This window comes from Pygoscelis adeliae, unplaced genomic scaffold (genome assembly GCF_000699105.1).
Source record: "Pygoscelis adeliae isolate BGI_AS28 unplaced genomic scaffold, ASM69910v1 Scaffold342, whole genome shotgun sequence".
In the NCBI taxonomy this organism is placed as follows: Eukaryota; Metazoa; Chordata; class Aves; order Sphenisciformes; family Spheniscidae; genus Pygoscelis; species Pygoscelis adeliae.
In genome coordinates, this window is record NW_008824437.1 from 39,134 (window position 1) to 57,511 (window position 18,378).

Here is an 18,378-nt window from a genome sequence, read left to right on the forward strand (position 1 = left end):
TAGTTAAACATTGGAACAGGCTGCCCAGGGAAGTGGTTGAGTCCCCATCCCTGAAAGTATTTAAAAGACGGGTAGATGAGGCGCTTAGGGACATGGTTTAGTGGGCATGGTGTTGTTGGGTTGACGGTTGGACTCGATGATCTTGGAGGTCTCTTCCAACCTTAATGATTCTATGATTCTAAGTACATTTCACGTGTCTTCAGAAAACAGCAATACGCAGGTTTGTACTGCTGTTGGATTATAAGTATTTCTTCTGCAGAGAAGAAGCAGTTTAACCTAAAATCTTATGCTCTTTTGCATCTCACATGACCTCATATTGCCAGTTACCTGTAGACTGCCTTGGAATACAAACAAACTTCTGTGGTGTCCTGGCTTCAGTGGTAAGGTTATTTAAGGGTTTCCTTGCCACAGAGTTTGAGACCACCATAGTTGTGAGGGACCTGTTGAAAAGCGTATATATTTTTGTCACCTGGATCAGGCCAGTGATAGTTGTACAACACAGTGTTACAAGGGAGTTGTGTATTAGAATGGTACGGAAGCTGTCCCATGCCAGCTCTTTCTTCAGTGCTTAGTCGTTGGGTTATAAATCTAAAGGTTTAACTCCCTTAGTAAATTTTCCCTCATTCAAATACGAAATTGTGTGGGATTCTTCTGTGCAGTGTGCTGTGAAAGTGGCTAATGAAGTTAAATTGACAATTTACTTAACATTTCAGGAGAGAGGAAATGCCGGTAAGAGATTTTGCTCTGTTGTGACAGCAGTGACTGTGATGTTGGAAAGGCAAGCTGCGTTTTTGCAGTTACCATGGAAAAAGTATTGGTCATGTGCTGTTACCATGGAAATACTCAATGTGGATTCTAGAAATTAGGAAGATTTTTGGACAGAGTAGAAAGACAATTGTTCTTTTTATAGTGAAAGACTGCTCAAGCTGTTTGACAGTATGGATTGATGAAAAAGTGTGGAGGATTTAGCATCTTCAAATCTCTAAATTTCATGAGAGAAAATAAAAGGTATGAAGTCTGAAAAGATATAAATATCAAGTGATTTAAAACTTCTGGTGAATTGCTTCATTGATGCTCTACATTTTTCAATTACCTGTTTTCTTCTGCCATCATTAAGTTCTGCAACCTACCAGGGCTTTTAACAGAATGCGTTTCCCCATTCTCTGGTGACTAAAGTATTGCAGAGGAGCTGGACAATGTCTAATCAACTTTGCTGCCTGGTCAAAGAACAGAAAAAGCTAAATAATTAAAAAGAAAACATTGCTAGTAGCAGAACATTAATTTTTTTTGTCCTCTGGCAGAGAAGTCCCCTTGCACGGTCAAAGTTGTGAAGGGGTGAGTCATTTGAAGTATAACACAGTGCCTGGCACCAGGCACTTTTGCAGGTACAATGTAGAGATTAAAAAAATTCTCCCTTCCCCAGAGAAAAGGTTTAAACCAACCTTTATTCCCCCCCCCACCCTCCCAAGAAAATGAAAATAGAATGGGTTTTTAAAAGATAAAACAATTAAGAAAGTCATTAGTTGTAAGTCCGTGATGTTCTTTTAGGTATTATCTATTCCTTTCTCAAAGAAAAGAAAACTTGTGCCTTATATAAAATGGAAAAGCTGACTAATGCCATGCAATTTTTCATGCTTGGTTCTTTTCATGTTTTTCTTTGCAATTTTATACACCAATCGGTATCAACTTTTGTTCTAAATATAGAACTGCTGAAAATCATTCATCAGTTTGAAAAGAATTATTTTTCCTTAGGTAAAACTTTTTATTTTAATTAAAAAAGAGTGGATTTCAAAGCCTGCTATCAAATAGATTTATGATCATTTTTGTTGGCAAGCTGTCTTGAACTTTTTAGTGTATTATTGCCTCAAATCTTAGGCTAATAAGTATGTTTGCATTAATACCAGTTGCCTTTTAAGAGATGCTAAGAGCTGGTCTACGAGTGATTTGATACCTTGTTATTTCTTGTGCAAGTTAGAAATAAAATACCTATTAACCCAATCAAAATTCTTTTGTGCCCTCATCTCCGTTCCTTTTCCCTGGTCTTCATGGGCTAGATTACTGCATGATTTAATGTATTTATATTATGAGAGAAAAGGCTTTCTTAATTTTAGTTGAATATTAATAAATACTACTAAGTTTAGCTGATGTGTTTTCTAGTTTTCCAGGATAATCGTATAATAACTCGTATGATTGCCCTCCCATTTGTAGCTCCCCTATTCAGACTTACCCATTCTGTTTTTTTATCAGTTAGATGCTGCTGATTGATTTTTCTTCAGTGGACCCACGTGGAACAAATATGTTTTAATATTAATAAAACCTTTTAATTTGAATGTTCATAGGTATTGAAAGAAGTATGCTAACAATGAGGAAAACCAGGCTAATGCTGCATATGTTTCAAAGTAGTACAATGTTTGTTTGTTTTTGTTTTAATGTATAAGTCGTTAACTAGCTAACCTGGAGAAGAACAACAGTGAAGGTAAAAAAAGAAGGTGAAATGGGGTTTGGCCTAGATGATCTTTAAAGGTCCCTTCCAACCCAAACCATTCTATGAAAATGCATGGATTATCATACAAGCTAATAAGCACAATACAAACCTTTGGGATGTGTAACTGGAAATACTGTTGCTTGAATTTGAGACATCATGATGCCTTATCTTTGTTGTTGGCATCTGTGATGCCATCTAAAAGATGGAATGGGTATTACATCATGTTTTTTCTCTTACTTTGATAAGCCTATGCGAGTCACTTCAATGTCTGTCCCTTAACAGTAACCTATTAAAAACTTTGCTACTGAACAGTCCAAAGCAGTGTTTGCACATGGATAAACAAATTAATGCACAGTAAGTTTTGACTAATTTTTAGTAAAGCTATGTTGCACCTGCCTGTCCTGCTCTCCCCCGGTAACTGATACAACAGGATATTCAATGCTTTGGCAGTGTGCTTCAGCAAAGATATAACATTGGAAAATACAGTGTTAGTCTTTCACTTTTAAATTCTTTCAGAGTGTCCATTGAGGAATGCTTGATCTGTGCTGGCTGTCTGAAGGTGGCTGGAAACTGTAATATGACCAGCAAAGAGTAGTTCCATCAGATGGTTGGCAACCCTGATTAATTCAGGTAGACTGCAAGTTGTGTGGTTCTGAAAATTCATTAGGGGCTTTCCTGTATTTGGATCTTACATCTAACGAAACTCTAAATGCCTGGTCTTAAATGTATAGTATATAACGTCTGATCAGCTTTTTTCTCTTCCTATAGTGCCCGGTGATCTCACTATAATTCCTTATTTAGAATTGCTGGATTTAGTGGCTAAAGGCTGTATCTACATTAAGGTGATGCAGTAGGAACAGATTGGTAGGTAGAAGCACTCGGTGCTTAAAGCTTTCACATTACATTGTGGTGTGATTCAGGTATTTTACATGAGGCCTGACTTATTCTGGCCCTCTGGATAAAATAGCCCCTCTGCATACATGGTTCAAATTTGTCTGAAGGGCTGCTTGTTGGTTCAGACTATTACGACCCCATTAGGGGTTGCAGTACGTTACCCGTACTCTGGGATTTAAGTCTTTGATTTTGTTTACTCCAGAAAGAGTCTAGTTTGCATGCACTGAACTTGCTCTGCAAACCCAGTTAAGTGGGGATGATGATGAGATTTGCTTCAAAACCATGCACCAAAACATGAGGTGTGGCAAAGTCCATCCTAACTGTTGCATGAAGGCTTACATCTAACGAACATTAATCATTAATGTGACAACTTGTGATGTGCATCGAGGGGGGAAAAAGGCAATTTTTCATGCACTCCACACAAAAATTGATACATATTTTATTTGGCTACTAGTTCTTTTGCTTCTGTGTGAAGGTCACCAGAACCATCAAAATAATTTTCCCTTCCTTTAAATATCCCTTCCTTAAAATTCCCTTCCTTTAAAGCACTGAGAATTGTTTCTGTGAGTTGGATCATTCCTTCCGCTACTTCAGTGGTAGCATCTCGTACCATCTTCTGAAGAGTAGTACCTTGGCCCTTGGGGAGCCAGTAGTATACTGTGGCAACTGCAAGAATGGCATTTTGGACATCTTCACTCAGCTTCCGGCAACCCTCTGCAGAAGTCAGTGGGGGCCTTGAGAATGTTGTGGTTTAACCCCAGTCAGCAACTAAGCCCCACACAGCCGCTCGCTCACTCCCCCCTCCCCACCGTGTGCTGTTACCAGCACAAATCCAAAACACAGCCCCACACAAGCTACTATGAAGAAATTTAACTCTATCCCAGCCAAAACCAGTACAAATGTACAGCATCGCCAGGCTTTGCCCACGTGAAGTATATCAGTCTATGTGAATACATCTTTTGCTGTAATCTGTAAAGGTTATTGACCTTTTAGGAAGTTATTGAATGCTCTGGTTTGATTGAGCAGGTGATGTTGATGATGGTTGGCAATGGAAATATTAATTTCCTGAGAAATAGTAATCTTTCTTTTAACTTTTTTTTTTTTTTTGCATATGAGGTTAATTGTAAATTAACAACTTCTACGGTTTTTTGGACTCGTTAAGCCTCCTGAATCAGAATTTTTAAATCTGATGTTTATCATGGTGTTGTACCTTTAAGGCTGAACTAAGGTGCATTTTAAAACTAGATAGTGAAGGAAACTGGAAGTATGGGAAATGCCCTTTGTTTTTTCATTTGGATACCTGTGAAGTTGGATTTTACTGAAGCAAAACCATTTCATGCTTCGTCTTGTTCTTCTGGTTTCTTCTTTTGAGGAATGTATCTGCAACAGGTCCAGATCCGAGGTCATCCATGGAATTGGAATGTGATACTAGCAAATGTAATTTGATAGGAGCAATTTCCAAAGAGGAAATATGTTTGGGTTTTGTGTAATAACTTGATGTTTCCCATATGTTTAGATATATGTGTCTGCTGCGATATATGAGATTTTGCTTGTATTTAATTGGTGTTTGTGGATTGCAGTTGCTCTGCACAGCATAAAGGAACAAAATCCTGCTCTTCTTTGGGCTTTGGATGTAAATTTAAATAATAACAACGAACTGTTAATAATAAATTGTGAATCTGGTTTTAATGCATGTTAAAACTTCATTATTTTAATTTTCTTGTTCCTCTGACTTTTTGATTCACCAGTAATTTTCACATGTCTTAATGGTTTGTGCTTAGAATATAGCTTTGGTAGGTTGAGAAACCCAAATATGCTGCAGTGTATTTATTTACCTTCAAGTTACACAAGCTTGTCAGCAATAAAAAATACTACTAAGTTGTCATTTTGTCTTTTATTGCTATACTATATGCCAGTACACAAACTGCTAGTAAATACCAAACTGAGGACATTCCTCTAGGGATATCCATTTCTGTTAAGCTATTTGTTGACTATTACGATGTAAACCTTAGTTTCCATTCTGTCTTTGTTATTCATGACAAATATTTTATCTATTTTTACATCAGTAGATGGTACAAAACATGACTTTTCTATTTTCTATTTTTTTTCCACAGTATATACTTGTAAAAGGAATTCTCAGGCCTCGTACTTGAAGTTAGTTTAAAGATACTAAGCAGTTGATAGGGTCACTATCACGGAAAAGCACAATCTTTTATCTTTGTTCTTTTCTAATATTGTAAATATTAAAACTATATTATTAACTCTGACATCTCTGTTGTGATATTTCAAATGCAGTTACCTTCCTTTCCTGTGACCTTCACTGAGTTTTAGGTGTATTCCTGTTTGGGTTTTTTTTGGCTTCTAGAGAAAAAGCGAAATAATCTTTACTTTTGTTCTGCCTTTTTGTATAAAATGTTAATATTTCTTTTTGTGTATTTTCTCTCCCTTTGATAATACAGATATGGATTCGTTGGAATAAAACATAACACTAGACAAGTAAAAGTAATTTCATTTATTCTCTTTCTAGATGGAATCAGTGTGAGTGGACTTCCGCTCTCCAGTCCTTTTCGGCAGGTTGTCAAACCAAGAGTAGAGACTAAACCTATTAATCCACAAGAAAGCAGCAAAGTTGGTGACTTCAGTCATGTGAAGGTAAGTAAGTGACATCAAAATAAGTAAAAGATGTGGTTTTCATTGTAATGTATTATGGTTTGTTGAGCGATTAAAAAATAAAGGTTTCTTTGTCTCATAAATATTTTCCTTTGTTTTTTTTTTTTTTAGAACAGCTTGATGTTCTGTGTTTGGATTGTTATATTAGAACAAACAAACAAAAAGGTGACACAAGGTCAGGCTAACAGTAGAAATTGTAAAAAGTTGGTTATCAGTATGGTATACTCAAGGAATTGTCAGTTTTTCACCTTGTGTTGCTTTCTTATGCTATGTACTCTGTAGGAAGGTGCTTCTGTATGAATTCTTGGTTTTCTTATATTAAAATGTACAGAAGGATTTCTACCTTCTAAACAGTTTGGGATCAAAGTCTTATCTTCACACTTCCAGTAGTAAGCCTTTTAGAGGTGTTCATATAAATAATAAAACAGAATAGTTAAGAGAGCCAAAAGAAAAGTAAATAAAAGTAGCAGGATGAAAGAACAATTGTATAGGTAGAAGCTGCACTGTGCTTACTGAGAGAGAGTCTTCCCTGGAGTAAGCTAGTGTTTGTTTTTCTGTTAAAGATCTTACCTGTTGAAGGTGTAAACTTCTTGTTTTGAGCAGTGAAATAAGAATAAGCTTCATACTGGCCAGATTTGCAGACGATCTAATTTAAGATGAAAATAACAAAGATTGTCAAAAATATACTGTAGCACTTCATGGGTCTCTTCCATAGCTTTGGTGAATGTTTTGCATGCCTTGTAGTATCTGATACATTTCCTGCATGGATCTGTGTTCTGCGTTAATTCATTCAGTCAGAATTTAGATTGAGTGTTGTACACTGCGATATTTGGCTTAGCATGTCTTTGGCTGAGAAGCAAACATAGGCTTTGCTTTTCTCGGTAACTCGCTTTGCATGTGAATTTGCTTTCTTCCCAGTGAGGTTATTTACAATTCTATTTGATCAATAAACAGGTGAAGCTATTAATTTTTAAGTATGTTTCTTTTGGACCATTAGCACTGCTAATTCATCATCATTTGATTCTGCAGTACAGAAAGGATGATGACAGCATATGAAAGATGATAAAATGTTAGTAAAGCCTTTCTTTGTGCTTTATGACATAGCAAGGTATTTCCCAATTGCTCATAAATACAAATCAGCATGATTTGAGGAAACAATTTGATATTTAGGTGGGTAAAATGTCCAGCATTAATTTTTAAGTTTAGAACTTTGTGTAGAATGTCTGACCTATAGACACTTCTGACTTATGGAAGCAAGGGGAATGTTATTTTGAAGTCAGACTAAAAATCCAGGAATGCAGAATTTCTTTGCACCAAATACATGAAAAAAACCTTTTGGTGCACTTTTTGCTTGTCAGCCAGTTGTCCTGGCAACCAAGAAGTTGCAGGTTCACAATGACTTATGTGATGGTATTACAAGGATGTTGGAGAACTGTAAAGCAAGAACTTGGTTTTTAACAGTGTATAGTGAAACAGTCTGGTGGGAATGCACATGCTTGATTCTGTTGTTAGGTTTATGGAATGAACTTTCATTTAATTAATCGGTATTTTGTGATGGAAGGACCTTGCAGGTGATCAAGACTATGTTCAATAGAGAATACACGTTCCCATAGCATCAAGGGGTTCCTTGCTCAGTACCTTTATCTGTGTATTGAGCCTGACTTGTATGACTGCTGTACAGCTCCCATAGCATGCCCAAAATTAACAATTTACTGTGTTAACATCTATTCTAAAACAGGCTTAAGCACTAACCTTGCACTTTTTGTAATGTTTAGAAGAGATGATTTATAGAGGGGGAAAAATAAAAATCAGGGTGTTAAAATAGCCAACAGGATAAAGCTCTGGAGAAAGTCTACAAAATTATGCTTCCAATTACTTAAATTATTATAATTCTGATCATATATTTGCAGACGACATCCATGACAGGAAAAATATGACTTGTATTTTTCCAGTATTTATAAGATTGGTCTATTGTAGATGAGGAGAGGAAACCACGGTAAGGTATCACCGTCTGTGAGGTGATTTACTGTCATGGATCATTCCATTTAAACAAATGTCTATTTCTATAACTTGCATTTCTATTTACCACGTTAATACACTCGTAAATAATAATCTTATCCCAGTTTGTCCCAATTAAACTACTATAGACCAGCCATTTGATCTACCTGGATTAAAAATGCTCATGAAGTTCAGAACTATTTAGAATATCTTAGAAGTATTTTTCGATTCACCCATAATTAAGCCTCTATGTATATGGACATACATAGTTGGTATTGGGCAAATGACCAGAAGAAATTACCTGTCATAACTGAGAGATTGCATTTGTCTATTTAGATGACTGCATTACATCTGACTGCTAGTCATTCTGTGATAAGGTATTATATCCATCTTTTTCCCCTGCTGTCTAATTCTTCTGTTTAATACTGTCTGTTTATTTCTGTTTGTGACTTCTCTCTACTTTGACAGTGCTCTTTAGTAGGAAGAAATGTAAGAACCGCCAGTAGCTTAAAATAAAAGCTAGACAAATTCCAAATAAACTATCAGGCAGTTATTGTAAATAGTTGAGTCAATTAAGCATTTAAAGATATAATTAGAATGTGTTCTGGTCCAGTTTTTTTGGCTGGGTTCTGAGGAATTTGCTGTATTTTTGGTTTTGACTTGCTTGGTTTTAGACTGGGTATTTTGAGAGTACATGAATATATAATATGTTTGTTGTCAAATGCAAACACTTTTGCTCAGTTAGAACATTGCTGTCTAAAATGTAGCAAGCTGGGATATATACAGGAGAGATGATCCAAGGTTCCCTTTGAACCTGAGTCTCAAAATATTTGATATTTATGAATCTTTCTGAGTCCCCTTGAACCTCCTTAAAAGATACTTCAGTTTCTCTCTGTTGCTGCAGAACAATTCAGCACTTGCGGGCTATTGCCTGTGTCCTGCACAGTGCCATTTGAGATGATTGCTTGATTACGTTTTAAGGTTTATCTTGTAATAGTCAAGCCAATTAAAGTGGTTTGACAAGGACTAATGTAAGAAGCAAGTGGGAGTTTTTAAGTTAAGAAACAAGATTGATCTTAAACGATTTGTATGTGTATTTGAAAATGTTCTGCTGTCATTTATTCGTGATTTAGCAATAGGTGTCTGTTGTGAATATTCAGGAGTAGTAATTGTTTTTCAATCCTGCATGCTGTGCATAAGCTAGTCTTCAAATAAAGGTGAATTTTTGCAAATGAAATTTAATGTAAATCAATGCTTCTCTTGTTGCTGATTCTGAAATGTCCTTGTTTGGGTATTTATAAGTCTTAGCGCTTAAACCTTCCCTCCCTACTTGTTTGCCTGACAGTTTTTGTGCTTCAGTCTTGGATATTGCCAGTATTGCAGTTGAACTTCTCTGCAATCTACATTTTCAATTTTGCTACAGGCTGTCTTCTAATAAACCAGTCACTGGCTTCTGGAAATGACTGTTATAATGATCTCATAAATTCAGTATAAAAATTGCTTTATGACCTCATCATAAAGCTTGCTTATACCCTCAAGCTGAATAGAATATCACGGTGTAATATTATGTTCAGATGTACTCTTTTCTACTGTTTGTTACTGAGTAGTTGTGGTAAGCATTGTCTAAAAACCTTGGTCATTCTAGGGTGCATCTGTACGGCAGAGTGAGTTAGCGCCTGCTTAGCTCTGCATTGCTGTGGTTATACTGGTACATGAAATAGTCTATTTTAAGGCTGGATCTGTTACTTCTTGAGTAACACTGCAGTGTGTTTAGATACTCAACTATTCTATGTCTTAATGCAAAAGCTGCAGAGAGAAATTTAAACAAATATCATAATCTCTCAGCAAACAATGTGTTATTTTTAACCTAGGGAATTCTGTACTGGCTTTCATGCTTGGAAGCTGAGATTATTTGGCTTAGTCTAGTTCTTCTCAGAGACAGAAGAAACACACTCTTACTCTGTGCCACATATCATGGACTTGAGGCTTAGAGATCAGTCTGATCTGTGGAAATTTGGTCCTTAAAGTCACAGTGATTACCATCACATAATGGTAATTCATTGGTAGTTCCTTTTTGTCACAAGGTGAAAAGGAGAATTATTCATCAAGGTATCTCGGTTCAATATAATGTCCATGGTTTCTTTGGAATAAATCTTCTGGGATTAAGAAATGCTGCATGACCCTAACTGGACAAAAGACCAAATTAAGAGTTGAAATGGACAAGTCTTTTAGTTGGGTGAAGAAAACTTTGAAAAACTTGTGAGAAACTAAAAAACTTTGTTTTTTTTAAAATCTTGGTTTAAGCTGTTAAACATAGGCATTGATTAGTGGCCAGTTGTATGGCAGACTGAGGGCTGGTTTATAATTTATAAGGGCCTCGGCTGACTTACTTATTTGTTTTGAAACTTGTATGTTCAAGAGAATTTGTCTCTGCATACTAAACATGAGCTGTAATTCTAGAGATTCAACTGCAGAAACTGGAGAGGTTTAAGTAATCTCATGGAACTATGTTCTTGCACTATCAGTAAATGGTAGGAAGTGTTAAAATATGGTATGTAGAGCTAATCTAATTTAATACACCATCTTTAATGTATCTTTTCTGATTTAGTCAGCAGTGTATTAAAATGAGATACAGGCCTTAATTGGATTTTTTCCATGCAGTTCTCAGGCTCTGCTCTTCTAGTATGAAAGTATGCTGTTAATTGAGATAAACTTTATTTTGTTGATGCTTTAATGTCAAACTCCTTTTACCTGTAAGCCTTAAATCTATTCTAAGTTTAAGCCCTTAAGCAGAACAAGTTGGATTTTTTTTTTTTTTTTTTTTTTTTTTTCTTTTTTTTTTTTTTTTTTTTTTTTTTCATTTTTGTTATTGTACCCTAGGCTTCCCTCTGACCTCTTTATTATTGTTATTGTAATGAAATTGTAACTGTTGTTAACATCATTGAAATAAAGGCACAAACGTATAGCCCAAGTTAGATGTTCTACTTCCACACTGTCCTATTTTGGAATTCAATACTATGCTTGTAAATTCTGTGGCCCTGAATTCTCCTTCAGTATTAAACACCTCAAGTCTTACGAAGACAAAAAAAAAAAGGAAGACACAAGTGTCTGTGTCTGTTTCCTTAATAACTTTCAAGCCTGTAAAAGAGAAGATAAAAAATCCCAAACAAAGCTCTCTTACTTCTGAAGTTGATTTTTATCAAAATAATACTTTTTTTTAAATACAATTAACTGACATTTGTGAGATAAGTACCAGAAAGCCAGTCACATTTCCTGAAGTCTGCTCAGATTGCAGCCATGAGCCAAATCAACCTTTGCCAGGTCAGCAAGGTGTTTTTTGTTGCCTTCCTGGCCAAGAATTGCAGTTTCCCTTGAGATAAACTGGATAATAAAAGTAGAGTTCTGCAAAAAGGAGAGTGAGTTGGATTCTTGGTAGTTGGTACCTGCTTAGTGAAATTTGATTATGATCTGGATTTGGACAAAAGCCTGCAGTTTTTGAGTAGTCTGGGTCTAAACGCTCTTAACTTAGCTTCCCTGCCCAGTTTGGCATTGCTTATATTCCTTTAAGTGCTTTTGGGTTCTATAAATTGTTAGTTGAGTATTCAGTGCTATTTCTGCTCACCAACCCTCTTCCTCTTCTGTGAATTGTTCCATCAAGAAATGAATACTCTGTTGTGCCCTAGAGAGGATTGTACTTCAGAACATGAAGAAAATATTTTACTAAAGCTATTCTCTAGAGCCATGGGAAAAATAAATTTGCTACTCCCCCCTGGATTTGAATAAATTCAATTCATTCATCTCAGCTGGTATTTTACATTCACTATTATCACTGTAGTAGCTGCAATTTCAATTCAACACGTTTTACAACTTGAAGTACTTCCTATTTTTGCCATTTTATTTGACATGAAAGAAACATTAAAAATTTTGTATAGCATTGATAGAAAAATTTTGGATAGATTCACTATCTGCCTGTCAAAAGCACCGTTTTCTCCAGACTTTTTTCATTGTCACTCAGTAAACAAGAGGTGATAGTCTACTTACACCCAAACAAATGTCTCATCAAGGGTAGTTGCAGCAGGTACAATCTACTATATAAACCACACTTCATCTCTTTTGTCTAAAGATGAACAAAGAAAAATTAAAGTTGACATCAGCACAATAAACAGAGCTTATGTGAACAGTAAATAGACCCTGCCGTCATGAGAGCTTCTTTCCCCGAGGAGTGATCCATGGCCATCATTGGCCTTGTTACTCAACTACAGTAAAATCCTGTTGCTGTAGTTAGGACATGTCCGTATCTCTTGAGACGAACAATTTCTGGTAGTTTTTCATCAGTTTGCCAGACTACATTTGAATCATTAATACAGTCAGTGAGTATCAACAGCAGACATCATCCATATACGTTACCTGTGTTCAGAGTGTTCCACGGTTGTCACATTGGAAATATTCAGACAAAAGGAGTTCCCTCTGAGCAGCTGTTGTAACTTGGAAGGTTAACAGTAGATGAACCCATTTGGGGATGGGGATGCCCCAAGATCACTGTGAAGTCCGAAAATTACTTTGGATAGTTTATCATGGTAATGCCTAAGAAGTGCTCTCTACACATAGAACAGCAGTAGGTGGTTACTTCCATAATGACATTATGGTAAGAAAGCAGAAAATTGTAATATTGAAGTGGGCTTATGTAGGAGGGCATCGGCTGTATAGAAAGTGAATGAAAAAGCGGAGGGGAAGGTGACTGGGTTAAAGTAATGCAGAAAAATAAAAGATGGGCTTATGTGAAGACTTGCTGAGGTGGAAACTTGAAGGGGAGAGAGGGTTGGAACAAACTTTTAGAATAGGGTGGTGAAAGTCCAGTCACCTCTCTAAGAAATTTTAAGAATAATTAGAAATTGAGATATTTGTCTGAATGCTCTGCTTGCATTGGATGGTACATTTCCTTAAAACAGCTCTTCCAGAGGACAGAGATCACCTGTAGCCTAGAGCTCTCAGAATGTAAACTGCTATGTGCTCCATCATCAAGTGTCATAAATTCAGGATACTTCTGGATATATATACTTCAATTTTGCTCTTGCAAGTTCTTGCGTGTTTAGTTTTCCTCTCTTAATGAGAACAGATGAGATAGGTCAGACACGGGGTTTAGACCGAAGACCGCTCTTTATTTCAGGTACCTTATTTATTTGTTTCTCAATCTTTGTACATTTTTACTACTCTTGGTGTTGATCCTCTGGCAATCAAGAGTTGCTGCAGTAGTCCTCATGATTGCTTCTGCCAAACAGAGAATGTTTCAGCAGCAAGAGTTAAGAAAGTGGTTGATCAGCCCTCTGAAGATTTGCTCTACTTATTAGACTTAGTTCACAACAATGAGCTGCCTTTATCAGTACTCAGCCTCCCTGCTCGCACTTTGGATTTTGTCTGAATGTCCAATTTAAAGTGTTTTTTCATCTCCTCTGCAGGTGGATTTTGATTCATTGTACGTGCTCCTAAAATGAGAGTATATCGTCCAGGTCTGAATCAGAAGCCCTGTTGCGTATTGGGTATCATGCTATGCTGCAGCTAGTAAACCCTTTCTTTCATCAGTCCTTATTTTATTCATAGTGCTATACTACTTTGACTATGTCTTCCATTTCTTAACTGACTCATGTTCGGTCATATCAGGTTCTGGACAGACTGAGCTCAAGTATGTTTATGAAAAAAGCTGTAGGTAAGATTTAAAAGATCTGTTTTACCCCTAAGTGCAGAAAATCGTACTCTGCAACACGAGAATTCTTCCAGAATGACTTACCTGAAAATGTGGGAGAGACTTGCATTCTATTGTAAGTAGAGACTCTTTCAAGCATTTGGTATTTATATTTCAGTTATAATAGAAATTCTGGATATTCTGGATATTATATTAACTTTATGGCCAAATGTATTTCCACACTTCATCCTTACATGGGTATTGATAAACATAGAATTTTGCTGTGCTCATTTTTACTAGACTCGTGATGATAATTTCTAGCGTTTTAACTTAACCAGAAGTGTGGAATTGGCTGGGAAGAAGGCAGCTGCTCTGGTGGGAAAACATGGTGGCAGAAACTGAAATGCACCAGAAAATAGAACTGCGGAGACCAAGTGACAGGGCAGCTCTGATCAGCTGGAAGGTTCTCCAGTGCCTACATGAATTGACACAGTGAAGTTGTTCATGTGCTTCTGAAAGCATAATCAAGATTTTAATTCAACCTATGTGAGTGTGAAATTAAATGCAGAGAGTGTCATACAGGTGCTGTCTTACAACAGTTAACTGTAACCTACCTTAAGGATGTTATTCCTGACATGACAAGGTAATGCCATTTAATGAACAGTGTCAGAGAGAATTTTATTCAAATCTTTAGATCTATGCATAGAAGAAAATGTTACACAATATAAGATTGGAGTTTCAATGTAATGTATATCTTGCATCAAACAGTTGGAGAAAAGCTGAAGTGTATTAAAAGTAATTTTATGGATTTGGGTTATTCTTTTCTGTAAAGCAAAATTCTGAATGCAAGGAATAGATGAAATCATGCTTTTTATTTAATTTTGAAACTACTGTTATTTCATCTGTTTCAAAATCCTGTTGCTATTATGACACAAAGTTGTCCTGAATTGAATATCTCTACATTCTGTTTAGTAGCTTTGTGTTTGTGAGTTGTTCCATGTAAGTTCAGTAAAATTCATGGCTGCATTTTCATTTTTAGCTAAATATTAAAATTTTAATAATTTTAAATGTTCAGTGATACAATCATTATTCTAAGAACTTGCTTGAGCAATTTTTGTTTTACCATAATTGAACTTGTGCAATTCCATAGGTGCCTTAGCAACACTAAGGGCATTCCTTCTGCAATTCTCCAGCTTGCCTTTCACTTACAGCTTCATTCACCCTTTTCTTCCTCCATTTCTTCTCCTTTCATCTTGTAGGTTTTAATTTATAAGTCCATACTAAGATCTCTTCACCCTTATCCTCATAGCTGTTAGTTTATAACTTCAGAGCCTAGTAGATAACATAGTAGGTAAATCACATACCAAATAAATACTACTCATGTCTTATTTACTTTTTTGTATCTCTTTGCTTCTTGTTTTGCCCCTGAAAATAAGGGAGACTACTTTGTTATAGCTCTGGAGAACTGCTACCTGGAGGAAATAATTTTTCTGAGTGATTTAGTCAGAAATGTAAGTTTACATGCTGCATCATGAATATACTTTATATTTCCTTTGACTTAGATCCTAATAATGATGTTGTATTACTGTTATATATCTTCCCCTGAAACAGTAACAAATGGCCTACCTCAAAAAATCATTCTGTTGTGATAGACTTAACCAAATGAGTTTGTAAACAGTCATTTAGGATAAAAATGATGTGTTATTTGGAAGAGTAGTTTGTGAGAGAGGAGGCATGCTCTCCAAATTATGGTAACTGGAACAGTTGCTCCATAAACGTAATACCACTTTTGATGCTGTGCAGGAATTGCATCCTGATCATCTTCACATCCAAAACCACCTGTTTAGGCTTTCATTTCATTAATCATAGAATCATAGAATCATTAAGGTTGGAAAAGACCTCTAAGATCATCGAGTCCAACCATCAACCCAACACCACCATGCCCACTAAACCATGTCCCTAAGCGCCTCATCTACATGTCTTTTAAATACTTCCAGGGATGGTGACTCAACCACTTCCCTGGGCAGCCTGGTCCAATGTTTAACCACTCTTTCAGTAAAGAAATTTTTCCTCACGTCCAATCTAAACTTCCCCTGGTGCAACTTGAGGCCATTTCCTCTCATCCTATCAGGTTACATGGGAGAAGAGACCAACACCCACCTCGCTACAGCCTCCTTTCAGGTAGTCGTAGAGAGCAATGAGGTCTCCCCTCAGCCTCCTTTTCTCCAGGCTAAACAACCCCAGTTCCCTCAGCTGCTCCTCAGAAGACTTGTTCTCCAGACCCTTCACCAGCCTTGTTGCCCTTCTCTGGACACGCTCTAACACCTCAACGTCCTTCTTGTAGTGAGGGGCCCAAAACTGAACACAGTATTGGAGGTGTGACCTCACCAGTGCCGAGTACAGGGGCACAATCACTTCCCTACTCCTGCTGGCCACGCTATTTCTGATACAGGCCAGGATGCCATTGGCCTTCTTGGCCGCCTGGGCACACCGCCGGCTCATGTTCAGCCGGCTGTCGACCAACATCCCCAGGTCCTTTTCCGCCAGGCAGCTTTCCAGCCACTCTTCCCCAAATAATAGCTAGTGGTATGGTAGCAAACAGTGTCTCCATCCTAGTTGTATTCATTTGTGTAGCTGCTGCTATTAGCACTTTCTATTTATATTTCTTGTCTAGAGCCAAAACCCAATAGACTCTTCGAATATATGGAGGAAGACATGGGTAAGTAAGGGTAATTTAGGTTCTTTTTCCTCTATTTGGAACATTTTGTTCCAATCAGTAAAATTTAGTTCTTACATTATGAAATGGTCAAGTTCAAAGTGTAATGATCTAGAAATTTGCTGCTGAAGTTGGTTTCAACCTTAAGTTACGTTTTTGCTTAAATATTGCTCATCCTGCATATGATAATCTCTTCTTGTCAAATGTTTAATGGAATTTTTTTGAGATTCCCTAAATTTTATCAGTTTAATCTTTTCTTTTGGTCTTTTTACCACAGGGACCCAGTGTATTGACAAATAATGAAGAATAGCTTTTCTGAAGGCTGAGATAAACGCCATGTACCATATGCAGGACTTCCTTAGCAGCATATCCTTGATTAGTTTGAAATTGCTCAGTTTTTATGCTGTTCTTTTTAAAAATATAGATTAGTTCTTTTTCTCTAAATCTGAGAATAAATAAATCTTCAAGCTAGTTCAGTTTCTTAAGTTTTCAAATAACTTTCTTCTTGAAATATTCTTGATTTCTCCATCACAGGCACAGATCATTGTTATGCATGGAGGTTTGTTCTGGTTTTGGGGCAACTAGCCAAAGGAGTTAAAGTGCATCTTAATAAAAAAGAGGAATCTTTAGACTACAGATCTTCTGTTTAGCTAAAATTGGCATTCTTAATAGCTACCTTACCCAGGAGTATAAAAAAGAGAATGGAGTTTGGTAATTTATCACTGTGGGGACTTCAAAAGAGTAGGTCAAGTTGTGGTAGTTTTCCACAGAAGAAAATGGAAACACAGAATGTGATAGCGGTAATTGATGCCAAGCCATTTTTGAAAGGGCACATCAGAATCTACTTTACCAACTTCATTTCACCTAGGGAAATGACTGGATAATCATCACAGCAAGCTCCACATTTACTGTTTATGGGGTAAAACAGGTTTTAAATGTCATAGTTTGTGATTTTTTTAGTAAGATGGTTTGAACTAATATTCTCATTGAAGGATTGCTTAAGAGAATTCCCATTTTATTTATTTATTTGTTTAGGGCTTTCTACTGCTGTCAGTGAAAACAGGCATAAAATCTCAAGTTTTAATGCAGGTTTATATCTTAGTATAGTACTAAGTATAATGTTGTGCTAACTTCACCATTGATCAATGTCGAAGGCTGACTCTGTTAGGGTGAGTAGGACAAGTTTGGCTTTAAAAGCCTTAAATTTCCAGGAAATGAAAATTACCTAAATTTTCAAAAGTAGGGGAGAGGAAATCCTAGTACAAGAGGGAAAAAAGTGAGCCTTAAATAAATAAATACAGTTTTTAATACTGTGTAACATGAAATAGATCCAAGTTATAACTCATATTTTGCTGGCCATTTTATGAAACTGAATTCTATGCATTGTCATTAAACTGCTGTTCTTGCTGTATATTGCAGTGACTGGTGATGTGAGAGAGGAAAAACAGTTGATGAAAAAAATTCTTACATGAAGAAGGGAAAGTGCAGGAATTTGGAGATGCTGATCAAATAGAGTGTAATTTCTTAGATTTTTCTCTATGATTGGTTTAGACCTGATTTTCTGTAGGTGTAAACTTACAGTAAATTAAATTTCTAATGTTACTGTGTTTAAATGTTCTCTGGTGGTAGAAGATGTAGAGAAAAGTACTATGACTATTACTGTGGAAAAATTAATCCTTTGCACTGGTGCATGTTGTTTGTGTCTAGAATATTTTCTATGCCCCTTGACTTAGAGATCTGTAGTTTGACAATGTATTAGTGTAAATATTACTGTTAAGTGACATGGATGTGCATCAACTGTCTGTAGCCGTTAAGTACAGTGAACATAATATATCATTCTCTGCAATTATATTTGTAAAATTGGAGAACTCATAATGACTAGCTAATTTTAAACCTGGGAATCTTAAAACATACTGTTGATTTAGCTGAAATAGG

The 18,378-nt window shown here is 36.3% G+C and overlaps 1 protein-coding gene across 1 annotated transcript in view; it reads left to right on the forward strand.

Annotated features, from left to right (window-relative positions):
• Positions 1-18,378, forward strand: part of LOC103914317 (trafficking protein particle complex subunit 9-like) — a gene marked incomplete at its 5' end in the record, with an annotated part of 462,978 nt that overhangs the window by 36,751 nt on the left and 407,849 nt on the right. The window contains one exon of the mRNA XM_009320933.1: positions 5,907-6,031. Coding sequence (XP_009319208.1) covers positions 5,907-6,031 — 125 coding nt within the window. The remainder of the gene's footprint in view (positions 1-5,906; positions 6,032-18,378) is intronic.